General features: G+C 37.0%; 2 protein-coding genes across 2 annotated transcripts in view; one reads left to right on the top strand and one right to left on the bottom strand.

The window, feature by feature from the left end:
* LOC144450108 (DNA annealing helicase and endonuclease ZRANB3-like) overlaps positions 1-15,852 on the top strand; it is a 17,118-nt gene extending 1,266 nt beyond the window's left edge. Inside the window, exons 4-20 of the mRNA XM_078140675.1 lie at positions 751-982; positions 1,707-1,825; positions 2,358-2,430; positions 3,020-3,091; positions 3,564-3,695; positions 4,201-4,386; positions 4,957-5,028; positions 5,627-5,806; positions 6,322-6,480; positions 6,892-8,169; positions 8,739-8,869; positions 9,439-9,568; positions 11,393-12,559; positions 13,001-13,141; positions 13,661-13,764; positions 14,465-14,570; positions 15,655-15,852. Of these exons, the coding sequence (XP_077996801.1) occupies positions 751-982; positions 1,707-1,825; positions 2,358-2,430; positions 3,020-3,091; positions 3,564-3,695; positions 4,201-4,386; positions 4,957-5,028; positions 5,627-5,806; positions 6,322-6,480; positions 6,892-8,169; positions 8,739-8,869; positions 9,439-9,568; positions 11,393-12,559; positions 13,001-13,141; positions 13,661-13,764; positions 14,465-14,570; positions 15,655-15,852 (4,480 nt within the window). The remainder of the gene's footprint in view (positions 1-750; positions 983-1,706; positions 1,826-2,357; positions 2,431-3,019; positions 3,092-3,563; positions 3,696-4,200; positions 4,387-4,956; positions 5,029-5,626; positions 5,807-6,321; positions 6,481-6,891; positions 8,170-8,738; positions 8,870-9,438; positions 9,569-11,392; positions 12,560-13,000; positions 13,142-13,660; positions 13,765-14,464; positions 14,571-15,654) is intronic.
* A 1,563-nt stretch (positions 15,853-17,415) lies between these two features.
* On the bottom strand, positions 17,416-25,309 carry LOC144450107 (guanine deaminase-like). Its single transcript, XM_078140674.1, has 13 exons — positions 25,175-25,309; positions 24,764-24,852; positions 24,333-24,504; positions 23,849-23,936; positions 23,152-23,251; positions 22,798-22,906; positions 22,190-22,276; positions 21,410-21,507; positions 20,387-20,454; positions 19,551-19,703; positions 18,863-18,990; positions 18,110-18,137; positions 17,416-17,691 (listed from the first exon to the last, which is right to left on the bottom strand). The coding sequence occupies exons 1-13, from the start codon at positions 25,307-25,309 to the stop codon at positions 17,624-17,626; spliced, it is 1,323 nt and encodes a 440-aa protein (XP_077996800.1). The 3' UTR covers positions 17,416-17,623.
* Between the last annotated feature and the right edge of the window lie 2,191 nt (positions 25,310-27,500).

Here is a 27,500-nt window from a genome sequence, read left to right as displayed (position 1 = left end):
TCCCGCTGCTGGTGGTTCTGCCTACGAGACGACCCCAAATAAGTGTCTGGGGAAGAGAGATTCCAACTCTCCCACATATAGGAACAGTTTGCCTTCTAATGATAGCCAAATTTTGTTGTTGTGAGTCAAAATGAGAAAAAAATGGCATTTCTTGTGAGTCACTACATAGTTAGAGATAGGAGAACACCAAATTTTGGTGTGTCACTAGAAATTGTGTGCGTCAGTCAAACTGGCTAAGAGGGTACACTCACCACATAGTAAGAGATAGTGGAACACCAAATTTTGGTGCATCACTTGAAACTGTGTACATCAGTGGCACAGCAAATTGGCTTAGGGCACACTGTAAAGGAAGTAGCTATTAGAGCAGTGCATGCTGGGGAATACTTCACGTCCAACATTGTAGGCTAAACGTCTAGCGACTCTGAGTGACAAGACCCCCATAGATCACTTGTATTATCCTTGGTTGAACTACAGGATATATATGCATTAATTTGGGCAAATAGTGAGTTTGTTCTAGCAAGCTACTAATTAATGCAAAGCTGATAAACTCAGATAAGACATTGATATCAGGTAGGAAATAGAAAATAAAACAGTGAGAGGAAACAGTATTTAAAACTTTATTTGAAATATACAGAAAATAATATTTGAAATCTGGAAAATTGCGAGTACAAAATTGATTATTTGTCCTTTACCCTGTGGTTGAACAAAGAAAACTATTGTTGACTAACATCTAATTATCTACTATTACAGTGATATACCGACCAGTAAGATCTCAATCCTGGGTTATGGACTATTCAAGAATGAATATAGAACATTACACCAAGCATTAGCTGATCAAAATTTCCAAGTTGTTATTTTGGATGAATCTCACTACATAAAAAATCTGAAAGCTGCCAGGACAAAATTATTAGTACCCTTACTACAGAACACAAAGAGAGCTCTGTTATTGACAGGAACGCCAGCATTATCTAGACCAGCTGAGGTAAGTCCAGCCTTATCTAGACCAGCTGAGGTAAGTCCAGCCTTATCTAGACCAGCTGAGGTAAGTCCAGCCTTATCTAGACCAGCTGAGGTAAGTCCAGAATTATCTAGATCAGCTGAGGTAAGTCCAGAATTATCTAGACCAGCTGAGGTAAGTCCAGCCTTATCTAGACCAGCTGAGGTAAGTCCAGCCTTATCTAGACCAGCTGAGGTAAGTCCAGCCTTATCTAGATCAGCTGAGGTAAGTCCAGAATTATCTAGACCAGCTGAGGTAAGTCCAGCCTTACCCAGGCTAATCTACAGAATTCAAACACATCCTTACTAATGCTAGCGTTATCTAAGACCAGCTGAGGTAAGTCCATCATCGCCCAGGCTAATCTACAGAATTCAAACACATCCTTACTAATGCTAGCATTATCTAAGACCAGCTGAGGTAAGTTATTATAGAATCTAGCATTGCCAGGACTGTAGCAGTTACCTGACTTATCACCCAATAGTTGGATGCCAAAATTAGAAGGTAAACTTGGATGTTAGAATTAGAGGAAAAACTTGGATGTTAGAATTTGAGGAAAAACTTGGATGTTAGAATTAGGAGGCAAACCTCTTTGATATGTTTAGAAATAATTTGTAATTCATGAATCTGATGTCACCAAAGAATCAATGAAATAAATGAACGAAGTGTTTAATACTGGAATAGTTCTCACCTCTATTATTTCCTATTTCAGTTGTTTCCCCAAATTCAAGCATTGAAGGCAAACTTGTTTGGAAGTTGGACATCGTATGCTAAACGATATTGTAATGCACAGTGGAAATACTATGGAAGACAAAAGACATGGGATACTGGGTAAGTGTGCAAGAGGTATATATGGCGCCTTCATTTTGTTTTGATTTTATTCCTTTGTTTTTACCAATTAGTTGTTAGTTTTTATCTTTGTGCTACACTCATTTATAGCATTCATATTACAATGAGTAACACAGAAGTAAGACACTTTCTCTATGTGCTACACTCGTTTATAGCATTCATATCAAGTATAAAACTATACTTTTTCAGTTGGTTTATTTACAAGCCTAGCATGTGGCCTTTCTAATGTGGTCAATATAGCAAATGAAACAGTATACTTTTACACTTCATATGGATGCTATAAACGATTGTGGTACATACAGAACACACTTTACTTGGGTGTTATGGGTTGTACTTGATATGGATGCTATAAATGATTGTGGTACATACAGAAAATACTTTACTTGGGTGTTATGGGTTGTACTTGATATGGATGCTATAAACGATTGTGGTACAAACAGAAAACGCTTTACTTTGGTGTTATGGGTTGTATATTTTATTCACGATGTGATATTTTTTATTTTCTTCATGACAGGGGTGCTAGTCATCTACCAGAGTTACATGCTAAACTTAAAGACAATATTATGATAAGAAGAGAAAAGAAACAGGTACAAGAATTATTTATAACAGAATCCTGTAATACTTACTCACCTGAGTGTAAGTGTGGTGTGCTAGAGTGTTTTCAGTGTTCTCTGTGTCTGTACTGTGACTGTACTGTCATTAGGAAAATGCAACAGAAAACACCTCAAACAAGAGTGCAAATACCCACACTAACACTTTGTGTCAACTGTCACCATTGAGGGTGCTGTTGCATTGTAAAGGTCTGTTTTGTTGACGGTGTTAAGTCAACTGTCACCATAGAGGGTGCTATTGTAAAATTCTGTTGAACGTGTCTAGTCAACTGCCACCATAGAGGGTGCTATTTCATTGTAAAGGTCTGTTTTATTGACTGTTAAGTCAGCTGCCACCATAGAGGGAGCTATTTCATTGTAAATGTCTGTTTTATTGAAGGTGTTAAGTCAGCTGCCACCATAGAGGGCGCTATTTCATTGTAAATGTCTGTTTTATTGAAGGTGTTAAGTCATCTGCCACCATAGAGGGCGCTATTTCATTGTAAATGTCTATTTTATTGAAGGTGTTAAGTCAGCTGCCACCATAGAGGGTGCTATTTCATTGTCAATGTCTGTTTTATTGAAGGTGTTAAGTCAGCTGCCACCAAAGAGAAAACAGAAGATACCGTTTGAACTCAATGAGACACCACAGAAAAAGGTCAGTGTATATAGAAAAAAATGATAATGTATATTTTTGTGAAGTGATTTCCCACAATAACATACTAAAAATCTGCACATTATTCAATACTCGCCCAGCTGAAATACAGTATGCTATGCACTTGCGCCCTCAGTGTTAAAGCAATACAAACTTTTGTTTTTATTGACCTGCAGAACATTTTCAAGGACTTGTAAATTTAAATTTGTCAAAAAACAAAAGTTTGTATTGTTTGGGGCAAACAAACTGGGGGCGCTAGTGATTTGAAAATGATATTTTAAAAGATGTCATTTGTTTAATAGCTACCTGATGAACATTTTCAGTTTGCTGTGCTCTAGCGCCCCCAACGTTAAGACCGTAAAAACTTTTGTTTTTTCAGTGACCTGAAGAACATTTCCAATGACATATAAGTTTAAATTTGTTAAGTTCATATCAGTTTGATTAAGATCACAATATTTCTTTGTTTATTTTACAGGAAGTTGACAGACTGACTGAAGAGTTAATGAAAGTATTGAAAGGAGAGATGATTTTAGATGAAGGAGTACATCCTAAAACTATTATCAATGGACTTATATCAACTCTTTACATTAAAACAGCAGAAGCCAAGGTAACGTTATTGGAAATTTGAAATCTTTGCCAGTTATCTATAGTGTGGTCTCTATTGTTTACTCAGGCATAGTGATTAACTGTCTCTGTCTGTCGGTCTGCTTGTCTATCTGACTGTCGGTCTCTTTCCTTTCCGTTTGTGTGTCAGTCAGTCTGTGTGTTAGCCTGTCTGTCTGTCTGTCTGTCTGTCTGTCTGTCTGTCTGTCTGTCTGTCTGTGTGTCTGGCTCTGTCTGTCTGTCTCTATCTGACTGATTGTCTCTGTTGGTCTCTGTCTTGTGATTAACTGTCAGTCAGTCTGTCTGTCTGTCTGTCTGTCTGTCTGTCTGTCTCAGTTTGTGTATGTTTGTGTCTCGGTCTGTCAGTCTGTCTGTCTGTCTGTCAGTCAGTCAGTCTGTGTATGTTTATGTTTGTCAGTCAGTCTGTCTCTCTGTCTGTCTGTCTGTTTGTCTGTCTGTCTTCTCTCTGTCAATCTTTCTAACACCATGTTTACAACTCCCTGCTGTAGGCTGGTGCAGTGAGAGAGTATATCAAGACACTAATGGACAACAGAGATCAGAAGTTCCTAGTCTTTGCACACCATCATTTTATGATGCAGGCTTTGACTGAAGCTATACTAGAATACAATAAAGAACACCGTACCAATATTAAACACGTCAGAATTGATGGCAAAGTACCGGTTGCTGAAAGACCTGTAAGTATTCTATGGTATATGCTGATGTATGGATTTTGTAGTTGTTAACTCCCATAGAGGAGCTAATGTTATGCCAATGTCTTGTCTGCTTAGGCTATATGTTTGTTTATTGTGTGTGTTATGTTTATTGTGTGTGTGTGTGTGTGTGTGTGTGTGTGTTTGTGTATGTACGTGTGTGTGTGTGTGTGTGTGTGTGTGTGCGTGTGTGTGTGTTTGTGTACACGTGTGTGTGTTTGTGTACACGTGTGTGTGTGCGTGCGTGTGTGTGTGTGTGTGTATGTACATGTGTGTGCATGTGTGCGTGTGTGAATGTAACATGTACATACGACGTACATGTTTGTGTGCGTTTGTGTGTGTGTGTGCGCATGCATGTGTGTGTGTGTAATTATGTATGTGTGTGTGTTTTTCTGTCAGTCTGTGTGTATGTGTGTCTGTGTGTGCACCCCTGACAAAGAATCAAAAACAAAAAATTTAAAAAACAAAACAAAACAAACTCCAGTAATTTTTTGCTATGAATACACTTTATGTAAATTTATTTTATATTTCTTTACTTTTTTGTGTTGATTTTAGAGATTGGTAAAATCCTTTCAAACAGACGATAATGTAAAGATAGCTGTACTAAGTATGTTGGCAGCTGGTACGGTAAGTTGAAACAGTCATTCTGATTGGATAAATAGTTTCATGCATCATGTAATTAACAATCAGTAACCAGTATGCATGTATTAGCATATTGGCAGCTGGTATGGTAAGTCTTGGTGGAACAGTCATTCTGATTGGATAAATAGTTTCATAGATCATTCAATTAACCAATCAGTAACCAGTACGTATGTATTAGCATATTGGCAGCTGGTATGATAAGTCTTGGTGAAAGAGTCATTCTGATTGGATAAATAGTTTCATACATCATGTAATTAACCAATCAGTAACCAGTATGCATGTATTAGCATATTTGCAGTTGCCACAGTAAGTCTCCATGAAACAGTCAATCTTATTGGTTAAAGTAACAGAACCTTTTTATCGCAAGTATGTTCTGAGAAAAATTTGGAGAATAATATAATTACAGTGTATGTACACAAGCATAATTTATGAAAAATTATGAAAAAATTATGGCAATTTGAAACAATTTGATGATATTTTTTTTTTTTTTTTACATATTTTGAGTACTGTAAAACCAAAGTATAGACATAAGTTATGATGTAGAATGAGAAAGGTATTAAATCCCATATTTTTTTGTTTGCAGGGTCTCACCTTCACAGCTGCTACTCAAGTTGTGTTTGCTGAACTGCACTGGACACCTGGTGTTATGGACCAATGTGAAGACAGAGCTCATCGAATTGGTCAACTAAACTCAATACAGGTGCATTATCTTGTTGCTAGGGGAACGATTGATGACTTTATATGGTCAGCTATCACTAGAAAAGTGAGTTCTGATAATGTTTTAACTATTTAGTGTGTATTTACACGAAAAACTAGAAATCATTTTATTTTACAAAGCAAAATCTGAAAACTACAGCCAGTTGTATAGATACATATATTAACATTAACATCACATGATATTTTTCAACCAATCAGAGGTATGGAATTTGAATTTGTATATGTAGGTTAGTGTTGTAAGCCATGTGCTAAATGATCACATTTACAAGTGTCAGAATTTACATGTCACATGACTATTATCAACCAATCAGAGTACATGTAATGGCAATCTCTCTATACTTTTTGGTCAGTGTTGTAAGCCATGCCCTGAGTGGTTAGCTTCACATTTAATCACATGACTATTTTCAACCAATCAGAGTACATGTAATGGAGATATTTTCATCTCTATTTTTAGGTTAGTGTGATAAGCTATACACTGAGTGGTCAGCTTAACATTTAGTCATATGACATTTCAACCAATCAGAGTACATGTAATAGAAATTGCTTTGTCTGTAATTGTAGGTGAGTGTTGTAAGCCATGCTCTGAGTGGTCAGCTTCATCATCTTAGAGTGGATGAATGTGACAAAGAAGATGCTGAGTTTCTGTCTCATGCTGCAGCCTGGTTGCCAAGAAACAAAGATGAAGAAGATGAAGATGATGAGTTTTATTTCAGTAGCCAGGTGAGCCTAGATAAACTGACCAATCACAGCTTATAATACAAATGTTGTGTTATGTAACCCAGCTGACCAATCACAGCATATAATACAAATGTTGTGTTATGTAACCCAGCTGACCAATCACAGCTTATCATACAAATGTTGTGTTATGTAACTCAGCTGACCAATCACAGCATATAATACAAACGTTGTGCTATTATATAACCCAGCTGACCAATCACAGCATATAATACAAATGTTGTGTTGTGTAACCCAGCTGACCAATCACAGCTTATCATACAAATGTTGTGTAAAGTAACCCAGCTGACCAATCACAGCATTTCCTTGAAAATAAGACTGAATCTGAAACTTCATTTATTTCAAAAGGACCAGAAAGAAACTTTCATACATACTTTCATATTTATTATCCCACAGGGAGAAAGTAAACAGCCCAGTATTTTGTCGTTCTTCACGCCAAAGAGTAAAACAAGCCCAAAAAAGAGAAAAATGAAGACAGGATCACCAAATATCTGTCAATCTTCCCAATCAAACTGCAGTGTATCAGTGATCACTATCCAGAGTGATGATGAAGATTTTCAAAATCAACCAATCAGAAAGAAGCTTAAGAAAACTGATGCTTCCAGTCAGCCAATCAAAATGTCAGTTGGGAAAAAGTCACATAGGAAGAGCCAATCAGCATCAGCGATAGACATTGACTTGTCAAGAAACAGTAACGATGATTCTGATTTGCCAGATTATTTGTTTACTCCACAACAAGACAGCTCAAGTCAGTTGTCAAGAGAAAGCCAGGATATTGCAGAGAAAGACGACATTGCTGCGAATGAAAAAAGTTGGAGTTGTATTGCGTGTACATTTGAAAATCACGAAGAACTACCATTTTGTGAAATTTGTGACACACCAAGAAAACAGGAAATAGTCAGAAAATTACGAAGTTCAAAAATACAAAAACACTCGACGAGACAAAATCTTGAGTCAATTCTGAAAGGAAAGGGGAGGAAGTGTGATGTCTCAGCAGAAAGTGATGATGCAAGTACCAAAGATGATGATGTCACAGAAGGTACACATTTACCCCAAAGCAGGGCAGGGAACTCTGTCTATGATACTTCACAAAGCGATAATGTAAACACAGAAAATGATGATGTAACTACAGAAAGTGATGATACAAGCACCAAAGATGATGATGTCACAGGAGGTACAGGGAACTCTGTTTACGATGCTTCACAAAGTGATAATGTAAACACAGAAAATGATGATGTAAACACAGAAAATGATGATATTCAATCTTTCTGTTCTGACAGTGATGACACAATTATACTGGATTACAGCTACACAGAAAGTGATGATGTCATATCATCCAAAACTCCCAAGGCCACTGGAGGTGTTAGAACTCCTCGTAATGAGAAGTTTACCGATACACATACGCTACCGGAAAATAGACAATCGTCTTCTAAGCTTAGAAATTCCGGAAAGTTATCAAGGAAAATAAGTATGAACACTTCATCCCCAAATCTTACCAGTTCAACTCCTCTACGCAGTAAGGGTGGTGTCCTGAAACACGCCAATGTAGAGGTGTCGGAGAAAGGTGCTGAAGACAGCGGTGACAAGAGTAGTGTAAACCAAGATGTCCCAGCGTTTGACAAATTTCACTTCTGTGCCAGTAAATATACCGATAGAATATACATTTATGATGAGGTAGGCATTTATATCAACTTGTCTAACTTAAAGAAAGTGGCATTTCTTTATTCAGATTAGCACTAGCCTAAGAATACACGCATCTGATCACACTCTGACCGTTAGTGGCGCTCTAATACATTATTCAACTATCGGAACAGTTGGGCTATTTACATGATAGCATTAGTATTGTGTTATTTGACATACTGCTGGTATTTTTACTACAGTGCTTTGCTGAAAACATTGTTACATACCTGTATACAATTGAACATACAATAGTTCCATATAACAAGATCATGTGAACACGCAGTTGTATTTTTGATACGAAATTTACTGTTTTGGATAAGTATATGTAATAATAACAGAACCCCATGCCACGTGAGTTCCAGTGTGGGTACTCAGGTCACGTGTATTTACACTAGTGTTTTCTGTAATGGTTACACTTACTATGCCCCTGAAAGTACAGCCACTGTGAGCCCCACAAACTCTTGTGTAAATATCCCAAATATTGTCATACCAGTAGATTCGTCAGAGTACTGTCATGTTATCATAGTGATTGATTTATTTTCCTGTGATCATTTTTCTTGTAGGATAACACACCGCTTAATGTCAGTTTTAGTCCAGTTGATATCCAACATCAAGATCTGGATGATTTACCGGAATTATTACATTATCCGGATAATATGAAACTCGTAAGGAGATTTGTACGGGAATGGAACAGGTCAGTCTAGCATCTCAGTACAGATTAGTCCCATTATGATGGGGTAATATGGTGGCTGTAATTGTAGGGGGAAGAGGGGGGAATGGGGCGGAAGGGGGTATCCCATCCCCCGTTTCATCTGAAGGTCGGAAGCAAAATCGAATGTTTATTTGCAACATGAAATTAACACTTTTTACCTACTCTTGTATACTGAATAGAGAGAAGTAAAACTGTATGACAACATTTCATTTAATCATTAATTATACTGTATTTGTATATATTTTCTATTTCATGCTTGATACGTGGATATAAGGTTGAGCCAAACATGACATGATTGTGAGAGCTAGAAGACAGAGAACTTTAGCAAGTAGCGTGTAAATAAGCCTTAGCAGGAACACTGATCATCATCTCAGCTTTCCTCTGTCGTGATTTCATAGTGTGAATGAAATGAGGAGAAAACCAATTGACTTCATGTCCTGGAGTAGTAATTAAATTAGTGTTACTGTGATTGATGCAATTCTTTCTTCAATTTCTCTGTCCCAGTTCCATACCGTGGTTTTAAACTGTCTCCGTTTGTCTTGATTTCTTAGTGTGAACGAAATGAAAAGAAGACAGGTTAGGAAAAGTGGACAGATTTTCTTCAGTCTTCATGAAGTATTAAATGACGTGAAGAAAAAATCAGTTGTGGTGACAACTAGTAAGAAAAGATATCTCTCAAAGGTTTGATTGTTTTCTTGTTTTCTTTATCTGGAAGTTAAATTGGTACAAGCTGAGTTTGTAATTTCTTTACTCAAGTGAAAATACTTAACAATACACAAAACCACATTCCAGTATAATGTTAAAGTCGACGCATTAACACTGAACCCCTGAGGGATGGCCCTCACTGGACTTCTTGGGAGACAAGTGTTTATATGCTTAAAGAACTATCCAGTATAAATAAAGATTATTATTATTATTATTATGTCTTCTGTAACATTATGACTGACTTCTGGCATTGTTTGTTTGTTTGTTGCATAATAAGAATTTCCTCAAAAATTTTTGATATGTATGGATTACTTACATCATCATATCAATTATTAATACCAGGTTGAGTTCCGTCAATTGAAATATGCTGTAAAAACTATGCCTAAATATGTATAAACTCAGCTTGTACCAGTTAAAAATTCCAGAATTACTATAATACAAATTTGACAATAAACCACTTCAGACATCAACACACACTCAACGCATTACATGGATTTTAGATCTCAACATGCATTGATGACAATCTGATATTAGAGGCTGTTTAAAATAGACTAGCATCAGAATTCAAGTATATACATGTACCTGTAAGGCATGGTGATGGCTGAATGGTTAAACTGATTGCATCTTACAAGGTCAGGGTTTGATTTAGTTTGCCGTGCTGTAAGTAAGATGAAAGTTGTACAAACAACATAGGTTTTCCGCAGGCACTCCAGTTTCCTCTGGTACTAATACTTAACCCAGGATAGCCTGGCATCCATGCAAATTAGGGTTTTGAATTTGTTATTTCCCCATCACGCCTGACCAGATGGCATTTATTCTTATATATTTTTGCTTCCATTTCGTGGGTTTTTCTCAATCATTTCTGAAATTTGTATATTTTTTGCTTCCATTTTGTGGTTTTTTAGCTAACAGTCAGATAATGGGTGTAAATTCTTCTTTGGGGTGTAGGGGTTGGGGTAGGGGGAGGGGGTGGGGTGTAAATTCTTATTGGGAGTCTTGAATTAAGCCTGCAGTAGTGAGATGACATCAATAGCATCACCATGTTATTAGGTCAAATACAGATTTTGAGCTTTATGATATAGACACATGAAACATCCCTTGACTGATAAAATCTAATAATCTGACAACAAGCCCTAAAATTTGGAATGATCTCATTGTATCTGGTTCATTTGATCACCACTGGCTGGCTGCTGAGATGGGAGATCAGAATACATTATCCCAATTCGCCAGAATGCGAGGCTAAAACCGTGACGAATGGCCTTCGGGATTTCTGGATGGACAAGTAATGGGTATTTCGTCACATAGTGCAGTAATGTCGTATCTGCCTATACGATTACATAGCAGATACGACCTTACTGAACTGGCGCGATGATATACATAAAAAAATTGATCCGGTATAAAGAAAGGTTATTATTATTATTGTTGTATTATTATAACAGTGAATACATAGATTTATGTTTGGAGTTACTTGCTGCCTTTAATTTGAAACGTTCAGCCGTTGGTCTGCTTATTTAAATCTCACTCACAATCTGAATATTTTTGACACTTCTGTATTGGGGTCACTAATTTTTGTGGGTTTTTGTCCATCCATTTCTGAGATTTGCATATATTTCTTCATCCATTTCTGAATATTATATATTTTTGCTTCCATTTTGTGGTTTTTTCCCAACCATTTCTGAAATTTGTATATTTTTTGCTTCCAGTTCGTGGGTTTTTCCCAACCATTTCTGAATTTTGCATATTTTTTCTTCCAATTTTGAGTTTCGTGGATTTTTTCTTCCTGTCATATCTGTACTGTAGGCAGACCTTGCCAAATCAGCTTTGGAGAAAGCAGAGGCTATTGGTGGTTCTGTCAGAGTTATATCAAAACATGGTGTCACTCCGGGAAAACAGAAGAGATATCAACCAGACAATGGAAAGAGGGGCGGAAAGACTAGCACCACACCTAGGAAAAGAAGGAAAGCTTTGGGAAAAGGGAATGAAATAGATTCTCAAGAAATGCAGGAAATATTGAAATTAGCCGACGTTGATGATGTATGGTCGGATGAAGAAATGATAAGTGGGTCGTCAGAGTTTAGTAACACGCCAAGTACAAGTCAACATCATGCAATCAAGAAATCTTCCCCGTGGAATGCTACATGGAAGAGTAGGAAAACCATGGGTGAAAGTCGGGAAAGTTCTGGCAAACGTACAAGTGTGCAAAACTTGTCCGATAGACAAACTAATAGGTCCATGTCACTAAATTTTGACATCAAGGAAGACTGGTCACCTAGAAGTCAAAAACCATCATTTGAGAAAAATAGTCAATTCTCGAGATCAACTCGGAAGGAAATATCCTCCAGGAGAAGTAGAGGAATTACAAATATTGACAATTGTGCCAAGTTTGACGAACATCAATCTGGGAAAACAAAGGATGGGAAAAAGAGGAGCTCGGAAAAGTCAACGGAAAAGTTAGGACAGAATGAGACATTCTCAGATAAGAGCATTGTGATAGAGGAGCCTGATGAATATCGATGGATTGATCTTGAAGATGAAGAGGAAATGGACGGTATCCATGGTTATTCTGATGATGTGGTCGAACTCGGAGGAACAAGAAAACATACAAGTGATTCGATACTGAGAAAGAGAGATGCTGAAGATGATCAGGAAAGAGATGGTATCCGTAGAAACAGTGTCCATAGTTACTTCAAAGATGCAGCCAAGCCAGTGAAAGTAAATAAGGAAGCGAGTGAAATGATGTTTTTTGGTGTTAAGAAAAGAGAAGGGAAGTCCAAACATAAAGAAAAAAATGCTCAATCACAATATAATGAAGAAGTACTTTGGGAGAAGAAGACGAAGGAGAAAGAGGAGAGAGAAACAACATTGCGGACCAATAGTACAGATTTAATTGGTTGGCATGGAAACAATGCGAATGATGATGTAATAGATGGTGATGAAGCTAGAGTCAAGAGACCAAATCGTGTACAGGTGAGAGAAATTTTATACTCAGAGATGAAATCTTAAATAAATACACCTTCCCATACAATTGATTAACTTAACTGTCTGCATATCCAAACTTTATATAAAAATTTATATCCCTGGGGAAGGTTCTGGTAATTGGTATTTTACTGTGTTCATTTTCATCCATATTAGTTTCCGATAAATGTGATGAAAAGTAAAGTTACACAGGATTTCCAATCAATTGCAACAACGTTTCATAGAGTTATGTTACATTATTTTGATCACTGACTGTGATGTGAAGACTGCCCTCAACGTCTGTTTTGTTAAATTATTTTAATGACTTGAACTTTGTTGACTGAAGACTGCCCGCAGTGTCTGTTATGTTACATTATTTTGATCATTTACTGTCATTGATTCATAAGACTGCCCTCAACGTCTGTTTTTAAAAATTATTTGTATGACTTTCAGGTTGTTGACTCGGAAGGGCGCCCTCTTTGTCTGTTTTGTAACAAGCCATGTAGAATGGACCAATCAGAGCCAAGCACATCCAATAAGAATATTGAATGGGATTCAAGATATTGTTCAGAAAAATGTAAAGAAGATCACTATGTAAGTACATTTAGAATTATACTCCACTATTTTAAAACACTTTTGCACTTGTTGGGTTCTCCCAAGCCCTAGTAGAGTGCTGGTCGGTAAAATAATGATATTCATGAGTATGTCTGTTTGTTAAGTTAATCATTATAAAGTACTCAAAATCATGGCTTACTATTGGCTACTTAGGATGGACCAATCAAACAACAGAGATTTGTCATAATATTATTACTAATGCATGGAGCTGTGGTAAAGAAATTCATCCCATGTGACTTGTTCTGGACTAATCACACGACAGCTTTAGATTGCTATGTTATACATGTTATGAAGTATGCTGTGTATTTGTTTACAGTTTATCTGTATGTTATTTGTTTACTCTTTATTTGTTATTTGTTTACTGTTTATTTGTATGTTATTTAACTTTATTTGTTTACTGTTTATTTGTGTATGTTATCTGTTTGCTGTGTATTTTATTGTGTTTGGTTGTTTGTGTTTATTTACTCACAGTGTATATATTTACATATTTGTTTGCAGGTGAGAGCACAAGGAGGTTATGTCCGTGAACAGCTGTCTTCCATAGAACATGGACTTTGTCAGATTTGTGGATTAGATGCTCACAGTCTTTATGTTCATGTCAAGTAAGACACTCTAAATTATCAAAATTTGATTGACTGCCTACTATAGACTGTTGACAGTCGTACATGCCTTTTTTGCTACGTTTAATTCATCTAAATCAAAGTCGTCGCCTCACTCCGTAGCACTGGATACTAATGCGCACTGATAGGAACTGCGATTGCCGAAGGCACGAACTGATCAGTACGTGGCTATAGTATTGCTCCGGATCGGAGCGAGGCAACGACTTTAGTTTTAGATGACTGTCGACAGTCTATGCCTCAAGAGAATATCTCAAGATAATGGTGCCTTTGTTTTTGCTTCAGGAAATATTTGAATAATGTCAGAGGTTAGAAAAATTTACTTTTGTAGCACTACCTCCCATCAATCCCTCACTTTGCCCTCGATGTAATACCACTCTCCCATCTCATATTGCCCTCAATATACCACCACGTTCCCTTTCCTCATTGTCCTCAATGTACTATCAAGATTTGTAGTGAAAAGAGAAGAACTTACAAAATAAATTTAAACGCTTTACTGCACCCAAATACTTGGATATTTCTAGCTTTTGACCTGCGTTCTCAGTTTCTTCCTCAGAGGTATGAAGTCATGCATTGTTAATGTTTACATATGTGTGATATCAAAATATTATCCTCAGAACATTAGAACCATCGCTAAACAGAGACGCAGGCCACCAATATTTTTTCTTTTTTATTCTATATACAGAAGCCTACCCAAGAAAGACAGGAAAGACTACCTAGCAACCACTTCTTTCTCAAAGTTACCCCTTAAGTTACTGAATAATATTATTGACAAACCATCAGAAGGAAAGGTGAGTCTCGGATTATTGTGTTCTTTATAATTCATGGTGGATGGGTGGGTGGGTGGATGGGTGGATGGTTGGGTGGGTGGATGGATGGATGGGTGGGTGGGTGGGTGGATGGGTGTATGGATGTGTGGGTGGATGGATGGATGGGTGGGTGGGTGGATGGATGGGTGGGTGGGTGGATGGATGGATGGGTGGATGGAATGGGTGGATGGTGGATAGATGAGTGATTGGGTGGATGGATGGGTGGGTGGATGGGTGGATGATGGATGGGTGGGTGGATGGATGGGTGGGTGGATGGATGGATGATGGATGGATGGATGGATGGGTGGGTGGGTGGATGGATGGGTGGATGGTGGATGATGGATGGGTGGGTGGATGGGTGGGTGGGTGGGTGGATGGATGGGTGGATAGATGGATGGATAGATTTTTTGATGGATTGGTGGGTGGGTGGGCAGGTGGATGGATGTGTCTGTTTATGTGTGTTACTGTGTATGCGTACATGTGTCTGTGTGTTGTGCTTGCGTGTGTGTGTGTGTGTTTGTGTATGTGTGTGTATGTATGTGTGTGTGTGTGTGTGTGTGTGTGTGTGTGTGTGTGTGTGTGTGTGTGTGTGTGTGTGCGTAATTGACGTAAAAGTCAATAAATGCCAGACTAATTGCCTGGTATTTGCTGAGAACACTACTTAGGGTGTGTAGATGGAAAATTGTTCAAATAAAAATGATCGCATCAGAGATGTGCTTTTTGGGTCAAAAAACGTGATTTGCAATATACACATATGAAAATAGCGATGGTTAGGCAAGTGGATAAACATCCAAAAAGTGAACACACAAATGCCTAGCAACAAGACCACGCCCATAGCAGCATTGAATGAAATGATGTATATTGCAGAAATAACAACATGGATGGTTTGGCAAGTGGATAAACTTTAAAAAAAAATTTGACATAATTGACCAAGCAATGAAGATCCTGCTCATACTGACTGTAAAATGTGACTGTAAAAACTGATGTGTATAAAAGACACCACACATAACTCTACAGTTATGCTGCAGTGCCATTGTCATTATTTTTCATCATTTACCTTCTGTAGTTCTGGCAAGCTGATCACATCGTTCCTGTTGCTGATGGTGGAGGACTATGTTCATTGGATAATTTTAGAACACTGTGTACGGGTTGTCATCGATCTGTCACCAACGTCCAATCAAAACAAAGACAAAAGAACAGAAAGATTCAAGCTAGAAGAAGTGCTGGTTTTGCTGATATTACTACGTTTTTTAAACCATCCTAAACTCCCATATAATGCCCTCCTATATAATGCCCTACTAACCTCCCATATAATGCCCTCCTGTGTAACACCCTCCTATGTAATGACCTCCCATATAATGCCTTCCTGTGTAACACCCTCCTATGTAAAGACCTCCCATCTAATGCCTTCCTGTGTAACACCCTCCTATGTAAAGACCTCCCATATAATGCCTTCCTGTGTAACACCCTCCTATGTAATGACCTCCCATATAATGCCTTCCTGTGTAACACCCTCCCATATAATGCCCTCCTATATAATGCCTTCTTGTGTAATGCCTTACTAACCTCCCATATAATGCCCTCCTTTGTAACACCCTCCTATGGAATTACCTCCCATATAATGCCTTTCTGTGTAACACCCTCCTATGTAATGACCTCCTATATAATGCCTTCCTGTGTAACACCCTCCTATATAATGCCTTCTTGTGTAATGCCCTACTAACCTCCCATATAATGCCTTCCTGACACCCTCCCATCTCCTATATAATGCCTTCTTGTGTAATGCCCTCCGATGTAATGACCTCTCTAGAACCTTACAGATCAGGAAATCATTTCTGTATTCTGACATTGGTGTTATCTCCAATCAATCAATCAATCCATCCATCCATCCAATCAATCAAGATATAACTCATAAATGATCTGACGACGTAATTTATCATACTTATCAAAACTGTTGAGGAAATTCGTACTGTGCAATCAACTATTCAGCTTCTTATAATTCCAGATGACAATTGTAATGTCATAGAAGACATACATAAACAGTATACAGGATGGAATAGTTTAATCAAGATATTTTCACTTGAGTAAAAAGCAAGTTGTGCTACTTCAACCCAGATAAATATCATCGTCCCTGACAACATATCTTTCTTAGAACTGATGTTTAAGAAATACATCCCAATGAGATATGTGACTTTACAACTAGCTTCGGAACAACCATTTACAAACACTATATACATGTATATCCATGGCAACCATATCCATGGTAACCCATGTTATCGTACTGTAGATTTTTCTAGTTTTGTAATAAATTTTACAACTCTGAACAAAATTCTTGTGTCTTATTTCATTTGTGATACATCTATTAAGAATCAATTCAAAAACTATTTATCAGAAAAAGAAATAGTTTCTGAGTATTTGCAGTGTTTTTACAAAGGTTCTCACGCACAAGCAATTCAAAGTTTTTTTTAGCATTGAAGATTGATCTGTCTTGGTTACAGCTGACCACTAGGTGGCGGTATTCTCATCAGCATGACAGATTCCATAGTTAAAGCTGATTGTCAATGTTAGGTAGTTTGATGCCCTCTGTCTTTGTTGATCTTGGTTTGTAGTGTCTGATGTTGATAGCCTCCCTAATCTTTCATAGGAAATCATGACAAATTTCATAGTTAAAGATGACCACTACGTGGCATTATAAACAACACGAATCTATGCCATTGGTTCTGTTGTGTTCAAAAAATGAGTCGAAACATTCGAATTGCTGTTACCTTCCCCGATTTTTCGTTGATATTACTGGCACTGGTATTATTATGTTATTCTTCAATATTTTTCTTCATTCAACCAGAAAATACTCCTGACCTAAGGGTTGTCACTACTTATCTAGCAACTCGTAGTGTCAAAGCCCCCTTAGGTCACTGGTATTTTCCTGTACTGTTGGCTCTCTGATTGAATATAATACTTGGTTACAATATCTTGCCTATATAACAAACTAACAAAACAACACAAAACATTTTAATCTTTGTTTCAATGTCTGTCCTCTACACAGACCCTTTCTGCAATATCTTCTTTCCCGCTACATACACTTCAGTAATGTTACGATCATCTCCTGTGATGGGAAATAGATAATGGTGTTAGTAAAAAACTCCATAAGGCAAAAGTGTACAATTACTAGAACAACAGAGATAAAAAAAGTTAAAATATGGTGTTTCTTAGCAATGAGGGATTTTATGTCTCATTGCAGATCTCTCGAGATATGCAAATTTGCCTAGCAACAAAGGTTGTAAAACGTGATTGTGGTCAAACTTTCACTATGTCCATGCACAACGATGTTGAGAACAGGTGTTGCTAAGCATTTGACACTTTCTGCTTGACCACCCTCATGTTTGCTATGGATGTAATGGCTCACACGGGGTCTCGGGGTCACACAGGGGCAATGCGAAAAATGGTTTATTTAGTCAAATTTATGTCATGGGAAACTCTTGAACACTCGGTATAGCCCATAATATTATTGAATCCCTACTCACCAAGAAAAAGAAACTTCTGAAATGCATCCTGTATAATGAAGTAAAAAAGAAAGTGTAAACAGATGGTTGGTGGTGGGTCTCAAATATAGCTGAATAAGTTACATTTGTACATTTGTATTGATTACTACTATCAACTTAAAAGAAAAATCCAGTCAGACTTATTTCTGTCTTTAGTACATTTGTATTGATTACTGCTGTCAACTTAGAGGAAAAGTCTAGTCAGACTTATTTCTACCTTTAGTGCATTTGTATAGATTACTGCTATCAACTTTAAGGAAAACTTCAGCTCAGGGTTCTCACATAATCGTTATCTTATCGGTTAATGGCCAGGGTTTTAATCTCAGGTTCTCACACGTCATCAAAGGTATCAAATGGACAGTGGTGGGAGTCTGGGTAATCGAGACTATGGTTGCCAGGTTGCATAGTCTGACTACTTACCATAAAGCTATCTTGATAGTTGTCATCAAAGGTATCAAATGGACAGTGGTGGGAGTCTGGGTAACCGAGACTATGGTTGTCAGGTTGCATAGTCTGACTACTTACCATAAAGCTATCTTGATAGTCGTCATCAAATGTATCAAATGGACAGTGGTGGGATTCTGGGTAACCGAGACTATGGTTGCCAGGTTGCATAGTCTGACTACTTACCATAAAGCTATCTTGATAGTTGTCATCAAAGGTATCAAATGGACAGCAGAGGGATTCTGGGTAACCGAGACTATGGTTGTCAGGTTGCATAGTCTGACTACTTACCATAAAGCTATCTTGATAGTCGTCATCAAATGTATCGAACGGACTGTCTTCACACTTGGTGTCTATCAATAATGCATCGAATTCCTTCCCGACTTCAAAATTACCAATTTTATCTTCCAACCCTAGAACTGTGGAAAGAGAATGTTCCTTTAATGAATAGAATTTGTTGCTCTTTCTAGGACAACCAATTACATATGCAAATTTATCATATGACCATCAAATAAATATGCAAATTTATCATATGCCCATCAAATAAATAAGCAAATTTATCATATGACAATCAAATAAATATGCAAATTTTTCATTTGCAATCAAATAAATATTCAAATTATCATATGACCATCAAATAAATATGCAAATTTATCAGATGACCATCAAATAAATGTGCAATTTTATCATATGCCCATCAAATAAATAAGCAAATTTATCATATGACCATCAAATAAATTTGCAAAATAATCAAAAGTGATGTCATTCTTAATATGAATATTAGAATTACTTAATGTGAAAACTGTGACAAAAAAATAACTGCAAATAGGACACTTGTCTTAGAAAATTATTGGCATCTCCATCAAATAATGATGCAAATTAGTGACGTACCCAGCAAATAGTTATGCAGATTAGTCACATGACCTACATCATAACACTTTAGACGTTTATGTGCATAAAATTACATTTTTATACAAACCTTGACTGCCACCTAAGGTTGCCATTCTAAAAGCTTCTGCCACAGTAATGGGTACATAGTCCTTGGATTGTTTCTGTACAGCTAATAGCTTAGATACCCCTACAGCATAACGGATGGCATCTAAAATTGAAGGACTGTAACCACCAGATACATCTGTTGATATAAATATTTTGTAGTATTATAAACAATATATAATAAAACAATTATATTTAGTGTTACATCATTATGCCAAAGCACATTTAACTTGTTGTTCTGCATTTGTGCATCTCATGCCTTTTTGAAAATAAAGAAATGAATTATGTTTTGTTTGGCAGACATTTCAGTGGACATTTCATTTGCATATCTGTCAGTTGGTGCTTCATTTGCATAGCTGTTGGTGCTTCATTTGCATATCTGATTGTTTTTGTACAGCTAATAATTTAGATACCCCTACTGCATAACCTATGGCATCTAAAATTGAAGGACTGTAACCACCAGATACATCTGTTGACATGAATACTTTGTAGAATTTTAAACAATATACAATGAAACACTTATATTTAGTGTTACATCATTATGCCAAAGCTGATCTAAATTATTGTTTGCATGTATGTGATGCAGGTCTTTTTTAAAATGATGAAATTAATTTGACTTTTTTGGGCAGACGCCGATTCAGTGAATAGTCAGGTAGTACTTCATTTGTATATCAGTTTGTCGATGTTTCATTTGTAGAAATGTCAGTCGGAGCTTCTTTGCATATATGAAAGTTGTGCTTAATTTACATATCTGTGTTCTTTATGCTAATTATAAGATAAAAATTAGCATATATTTCTTTATAAGATTGCTTATAATATTACCAGTTCCAAGTCCAACTTTTATTCCCTGGTCTAATAGTTTTCTAACATCAAGAAGTCCATTCTGAAGGCTGTAATATTCAAAATAATTATTAATTTCCCGAAGGAAGGTCTATTTGGATCGATTCATGATGGGTGAATGGTTAGAGTGGTTAGAGTGGTTGGCTTGGAATCTGCAGGTTGCAGGTTTGAGCCTCATCGTTACCGTTTGTTTCTGAATGGCTAAAGTCTTTGGGCATGATTTGAATCATGATTTGTGCCTCAGTCAACCCAGCTGTATAATTGGGATCTGTGATATGATAGAGGTTGCAATGTGAAAGCTTTAATCCTATGCACTTATAAAGGCTGCAATGGATTGTATGCTCCTCAGGAAGTTGAGGAAGTATAAAGGGCCGTTGTGCCAATATAGATCCATGCCAGGGTTAATAATTGTAAAGCACTTTGATCACAGTGTGGGAAGGTGCTATATAAAAACTAACATAATTATCATTATCATAACAATTGGGGTCTGTCTGTGTGTGTGTCTGTCTGTCTGTCTGTCTGTCTGTCTGTCTGTCTGTCTGTCTGTCTGTCCGTCCATAACACGTCATTGCTCAGACATGCAGCATCCAATTTCATTCAAACCTAGTACAAAGGTTACATATATTATGGCCCTTACGCATGTCAGTTTGTTTCATGACATATTCAAATTTAACCAAATGGCAGCCATGTTTGTAGTTAAAATCAGTATTTACTGCACAACCTCAAAACGATAGTACATAGAGACTCACGTCTACACCCATGTACAGAAAGATCATTCAAATGTCTACACCTATGTACAGAAAGACTCATTCAAATGTCTACACCTATGTACAGAAAGATTCATTCAAATGTCTACACCCATGTACAGAAAGACTCATTCAAATGTCTACACCTATGTACAGAAAGACTCATTCAAATGTCTACACCCATGTACAGAAAGACTCATTCAAATGTCTACAACCATTTTCGTCTCTCATATACATAAAACATACATGTAACACTAACGTTATGTTTGAGTTTGGACAATGAGAAACTCCAGCATTTGCTTCCTTCAACATTTTGATATCAGAATCATACAGATGAATACAATGTGCAAACACATTCTGTAGAGTAAAAGGTAAGATCAATAGTTCAATTTAAGATTTAAAAAAATAATTTAAGATTCTTTTACCGGGGTGGGGGGCATTTGAACCATTTTAGTTCTCATCCTACAAAAATGATTTTACTTCTCATGGATCTGTTTTGTACTCCTAAATACAAATATTTCTAAAAAATGACATCAACTTGAGAAATGGAAGAATGTTCATTTTCACCATATGTAAATGCATGACACTAAAATACAGTAAAGTGTCAATAAAAGAATGTTTGGAAATCACTTCCTGTATGTAAAATAACTATTAACACTTATTGAAAAGCTTCTTGCAATAGGCAACTTGCAATCCAGACTGATCATGCTCAGATGCAAAGGACTATGGGATTATCTGTGGTTATTGTAATACCTAATTTGGTGCTACCGATAAAATAAACCTCCCACAATGGTCAGGGTGACTATGAATTTATTATTTGTGGTTACCAACAATGTAACATTATTGTTTACAATACTAATTGGTTGATTATCACATTTCCCATGATGCAACATTCAACATGGCGGGTTTGCAAGTTCCATATTAGTGTCTTGTTATATATTGTTTTACAAGTAGCAAAATAATTCAAAGTTGTTTTATTAAATCTAAAATCAATACCCATTTCCCATCAATATGGCCACAAGTACAGGTCTCCACTTACTTTTTCTGTCAGGGCATTCGCTTTATGATATATGTCTGTAAAATTGCTATACCCAGGAATTAATGGTTTTGATTCTGCCAGGTGAGTCTGTTGACAAATAGATTTTATTGTTATTGATCCAATTAAGAGTATGGCATCCAATGAATTAGACAATAGCTTAAAAGAGTGTGATTTACATTGAAAATCTGACAGAAATCACTGTTGAAATACGCATATTATAATAATAATTATATGAAATAAATAGTCTGTGTCAAAATAATGCATGCCTACGTCACTGGTTCTGCTGTGTTCGAAATATCAGTCAAAATGCTCAAACTTGCCATAACTTTCCCAGATTTTTCTTTGATATTACTGGCACTGGTATAATTGTGTTCTTCTTCAATACTTTTCTTCATTTAGCTGGAGAATACACGTGACCTAAGGGTTGTTACTAATGACTCGTAGTGACCCCTTAGGTCACTTGTATTTTCTTTAGCAGAACACATAAATGTATACGGGAATATCATCTATATGTGCCTCGATATGATTTTGTATTTTGTAAGATGACTGTCCCAGATAGAAAATATAAATTCGCTCTTTACCTAGTACGGAAGATCATGTGTCTTTGCTAAATCGGCTAATTCAGTTAACACAGAAAGATGACAGTCTAAAGCACTTGATGGCGTTATGGCAGCAGCAACTCTATGACAAGAAAGTTGATTTATTCCATCGATAAACCTACAAAAGAAATATAATGAATTACTTTATCATAATACTTGTTATCAAGGTATCTTTAAGATTTGTAAGATTCATAAATTGAGAGAGAGAGAGAGAGAGAGAGAGAGAGAGAGAGAGAGAGAGAGAGAGAGAGAGAGAGAGAGAGTCACAGATAGAGAGTCAGCGAGAGAGAGACTGACAGAGAGGGACAGACAGACAGACAGAGAGAGGGGGACAGACAAACAGACAACGTTTACACAATATACCTTTTAGTTTCATTCATTGCTTGTTCTTTAGTCTCAATATCGTCTGAAGCATTAATTGTCCTTGTAGTTTTCCCAATGTATGCTCTCTGTCCAGCCCGTACTAGAGGAAGGAATATCAACGTTATTATATACATTTTCATGAAGAATGTGGCCATGTGGCCGTCATTCGCCATTGCTGAGAAGGTCATGAATGAAAGTGACATGGATATGTCCACTATAGCATCTGACATTTGTGCCTGGTTTGGTTGAAATTGCATCATGCATTTCAGAGATACAGGTAGACATGGATGCATGCACGCCTGCAGAGATGCATGGACAGACAGACCCTAATACAGTAATCCTCTGCAGACTAAAGTTCATTGGAAATAAAAGCATCATATTCACAATGATGATGAAAGTGTGTTCTCTCCCCCCCCCCCCTCCCCAGGAATTCTAACATCTGTCACTAATACTATATTTTGTATGATCACAGACAAGTAAGAAATCTTTTTTTGTCTGTGGTATGATAGGGAAACGACAAATTAAATAAAAATCATACAGAGTGATCACGTGATTTTGTTTAATCGTGTCCTCATTTGCATATGATTTGCATTCCGGTATAATAATGTTTTCGGTATTGCACTGCATTGGAAATATCACTAGTATGCGCGAGCACCAGTACAAGAAATCTCTGGTACATATGTAATAATTTTTATACCTACAACATCAGCTAATGTCAGGGTTGATTCAGTGTGACATGTGGTATAGTAAGATGCGGTTGTCGTACCAAATTTGAGAACACGGCCCTAAAAGAGAACAATGTAAGCTTAAAACAAACTGTTATTAAAATGAATAGATAACATTTTGATTCAACCACAAACCATTTTCACCGTTTTTGCTTATTTGCAATATCAGGAATGTTTAACTAAATTTAAAAGTAGCCGATAGAATTGAAAAAGTAGGTGGACATTTATTTATGAGGGAAACACAGAAATCTGTCCAACAATAAATATATATATATAATTCCAAACTCCAAATAAATACCCGGCAAGAGATTGCAGAATGTAGTTGTTTTGCCAGCCAGCTGACCCACATTTATATCCCTACATTGTATGCACAGAACCTACCACTTGAACTTTGACCTACCACTAAACTATGTAGTACCGTTTTAACTTTGATCTAACACTTAAACTTTGACCTACGACAGCCTTCTCGTAGGCTCTTTCAGCAAATGCAGTGTCCTTGAATTTGGCTTCCACAGGGAATTTGTACTTATCAAACCATTCCATCAATGGAAGGTCCATAGCTGTTCCCGCCATGACGTACTGTGAGGCATGAATGTGGGTGTCTACAAATCCTGGAATGAGAAATTGTCTGCAAAAAACAAAATTATATTTTATAAGATTTCACAATGCCAATTTCTAGGTTTCTAAACAGCAAAATCAGGGGAGATAACAATCTGATTAAAATCTGATGTGGTGAAAACAGCCATATGTCTTTATTTACCTCTATTTCCATCGTTTTGTGTGATTTGGCACTTCCCACAAAACGTTCGTATAATTTGTAAGAATAAATGTTATGGGAGATGTAAAAACTGCGTTTAATAAAAAAAAAATAGGAATGAATTTCTTACCCTGGTTTTAAATGCCGGACATTATGATGACTGAATCCAAATTGTTGGTCTAGTCTGGACAACTCACTCTTATTTTCAAGAAATATAATCTACAGAAGGAGGGAATTTAGGGAAAAATTATTTAATTTATAAAAAGAAGAGAAATAATCGTACAATGGCTCCTCTACTTAATGTCCCGTACGTAGAAAAACAAAAAAGAAAGAGAGAGAGAGAGAGAGAGAGAGAGAGAGAGAGAGAGAGAGAGAGAGAGAGAGAGAGAGAGAGAGAGAGAGAGAGAGAGAGAGAGAGAGTGAGAGAGAGGGAGAGAGAGAGAGATTTTTCCAATATCCTCGCTTTCGCTCGTGCGTATATTTCGTTTAACGGTCAAAAGTAACTGGTCAGGGGATAGTTTATTACTTATATATAGCGTACCTTGTTATCTTTGACTCCGAGCACTGCTTCATCAAATACAATCAAAGGAGAGACCTTTGTTGAATGAATGACAGGCCCACAAAAAACAAGTATCTGCGCATGCTCTCCTTGGTCTATGTTGACTCCTGATGACATGTTGTTTGTTTCACTGTAGCTGTAAACCAAATAGAGGTAACTAGCTTTCAGTTAACTAAGATAGACACAAACTAAAAATGTTGTTAGGCATACAAAAATTGTTTGGGTCCAGTTACCCGACCTCACATCGTTTTTCACTGCCGACCCTAAACTTTTTTGTGTTTGGTGTTTGGTGACATGTACAAACATTGTCATGTTTGGAGTCCAAGGTCATTAATTCGGTGACAGTGAAATATTTTCAGCAGAAATTCAAACACATTAATTACAAATTATATTGCTCATTCGTCGCTAATCTAAGTGTACAGTGTGCCATTTACACCACCTGGGAGAAAGTATTAAGCTGGGGGGGGGGGGTTAATATATCCATTATGGTAAGGATTACAGCCCGGGGACGGTGCCAGTGACCAGCTCTGGTAGGGGTGTGTAGCCCCCGGGGACGGTGCCAGTGACCAGCTCTGGTAGGGGTGTGTAGCCAGTGCTGGATACCCCAAGCCCCATTTTAGACCAACTTTGACCAAAAATCCATACCCCATTTTAGACTATTACAGGATTTTAAAAGATGAAAGTTTTACATTTTCCATAGGAGACAACATTTTATGGTAATTAGTTGCATTTATGATTTGGTAATGGACGTTGGAACACATTTTAGACCAAGCCAAATAATAATTAATGCAAAGTGGACCCCGTTTTAGACTCGTTCAACTCGAAAAAAACAGACCCCATTTTAGATCTATGTGATTTCTATAACTTGACTTGGGTGTTTGTGACATGTACACACATTGTCATGTTTGGAGTCCAGGGTCCTTAATTCGGTGACAGTGATTCGGGGTGAAATATTTTCATCAGAAATTCAACCACATTAATTACAAATTATATTGCTCATTCTTCGCCAATCTAAATACAAATGACAACGGGACAAGATCACCTTGTTGTCTGTATGAGGTGAATGATACTTTTGATGGTGTAGATTAAGATATACCCAATGTACTTACGTGTCCGACTAAAGGCCTGGCAATACGCTTGATTTGCATACGTGTACAGCGTGCCCCGGCCCTTACACCACCTGGGAGAAAGTATTAAGTTGGAGGGGTAATAGATCCACTATGGTAAGGGTTGTGCCGTGTCTACCATCTCACTTTGATTACCCCCCCCCCCCCCCCCACACACACACACACACGCGCGAATCATTCAGCTTGATCCTACATGTCGCCGTTGCTAGGTTGTAATTCCACCCAGTTGGTAGAATGAACGCAGCGGAATCATGGATCAAGGGACGTAGACGGACTATTCCATTTACACGTCTATCTATGTCTGTTACCCATTTTCTGATCGATAACAAATATATAGGGAGTAACGTACATTTCCCTACAAAATTTTTTTTGGGCATTGCGAACTGTCAAATGTATGACATTCTAAACATGTGCCAAAAATTCTTGGATACGTAACGAATATTTGGAGTCATATTTTGTGTATATTCGGTACAAAATTATACGTCATCAGATGCTGTTGATTTTCGGTAACGCACAATTCGCGTGACCTAGAGACAACCACATTTTTGTCTATAAAAACATATATTTGTGGGAATCGCTTTCAATGTTAGCACATTATTGGCTTTGTTTACAGTAAATTTTTCCTATTAATTCTCTAGTTACTTTGACATCGGGACAGTCATTTTCGAATATTGGCAGACATTATATATGTGAACGCGTGCATAGAATGATAGTTATGTAAATCATCTCCATATGGATAACATTTATAAGCTCTGTAGGCTCTAAATAATGAACTAAAAATATACGGACACCATAAATATGAAAACAAAACCGGGTGTGGCAACTTTGTCACCAGAAAATGACATCAACAAACAATTATTAAACTAGGCCGTGTCATTACTTCCTGAATGGCAGACGATTTCTGTACAAACAAGTATTTTTCTAATGTTATTTTGGCGGGAAGATTGTGCTGACGACACTTCTAGAGTTGAATGTTTATGTAATGTTTATGTATACAATTATAAATAACATTCATTGCCAATATTCGACCTTAGTGTCAAAATGGTTGACACACGGCACCTCGAACTAGACGACACGTCGACTCAACTAAATATTTAGAGAAAATTATAATTTGTGTTTCTCTGTTTTGTCTTTTAAATCAAATTTGAATACAAGGGATGTGATAAGAGTGACCCTAATTT

This window comes from Glandiceps talaboti, chromosome 19 (genome assembly GCF_964340395.1).
Source record: "Glandiceps talaboti chromosome 19, keGlaTala1.1, whole genome shotgun sequence".
NCBI classification, from domain to species: Eukaryota; Metazoa; Hemichordata; class Enteropneusta; family Spengelidae; genus Glandiceps; species Glandiceps talaboti.
Note: the sequence above shows the minus strand (reverse complement) of the source record. Positions and strands in the feature narration are given on the sequence as shown.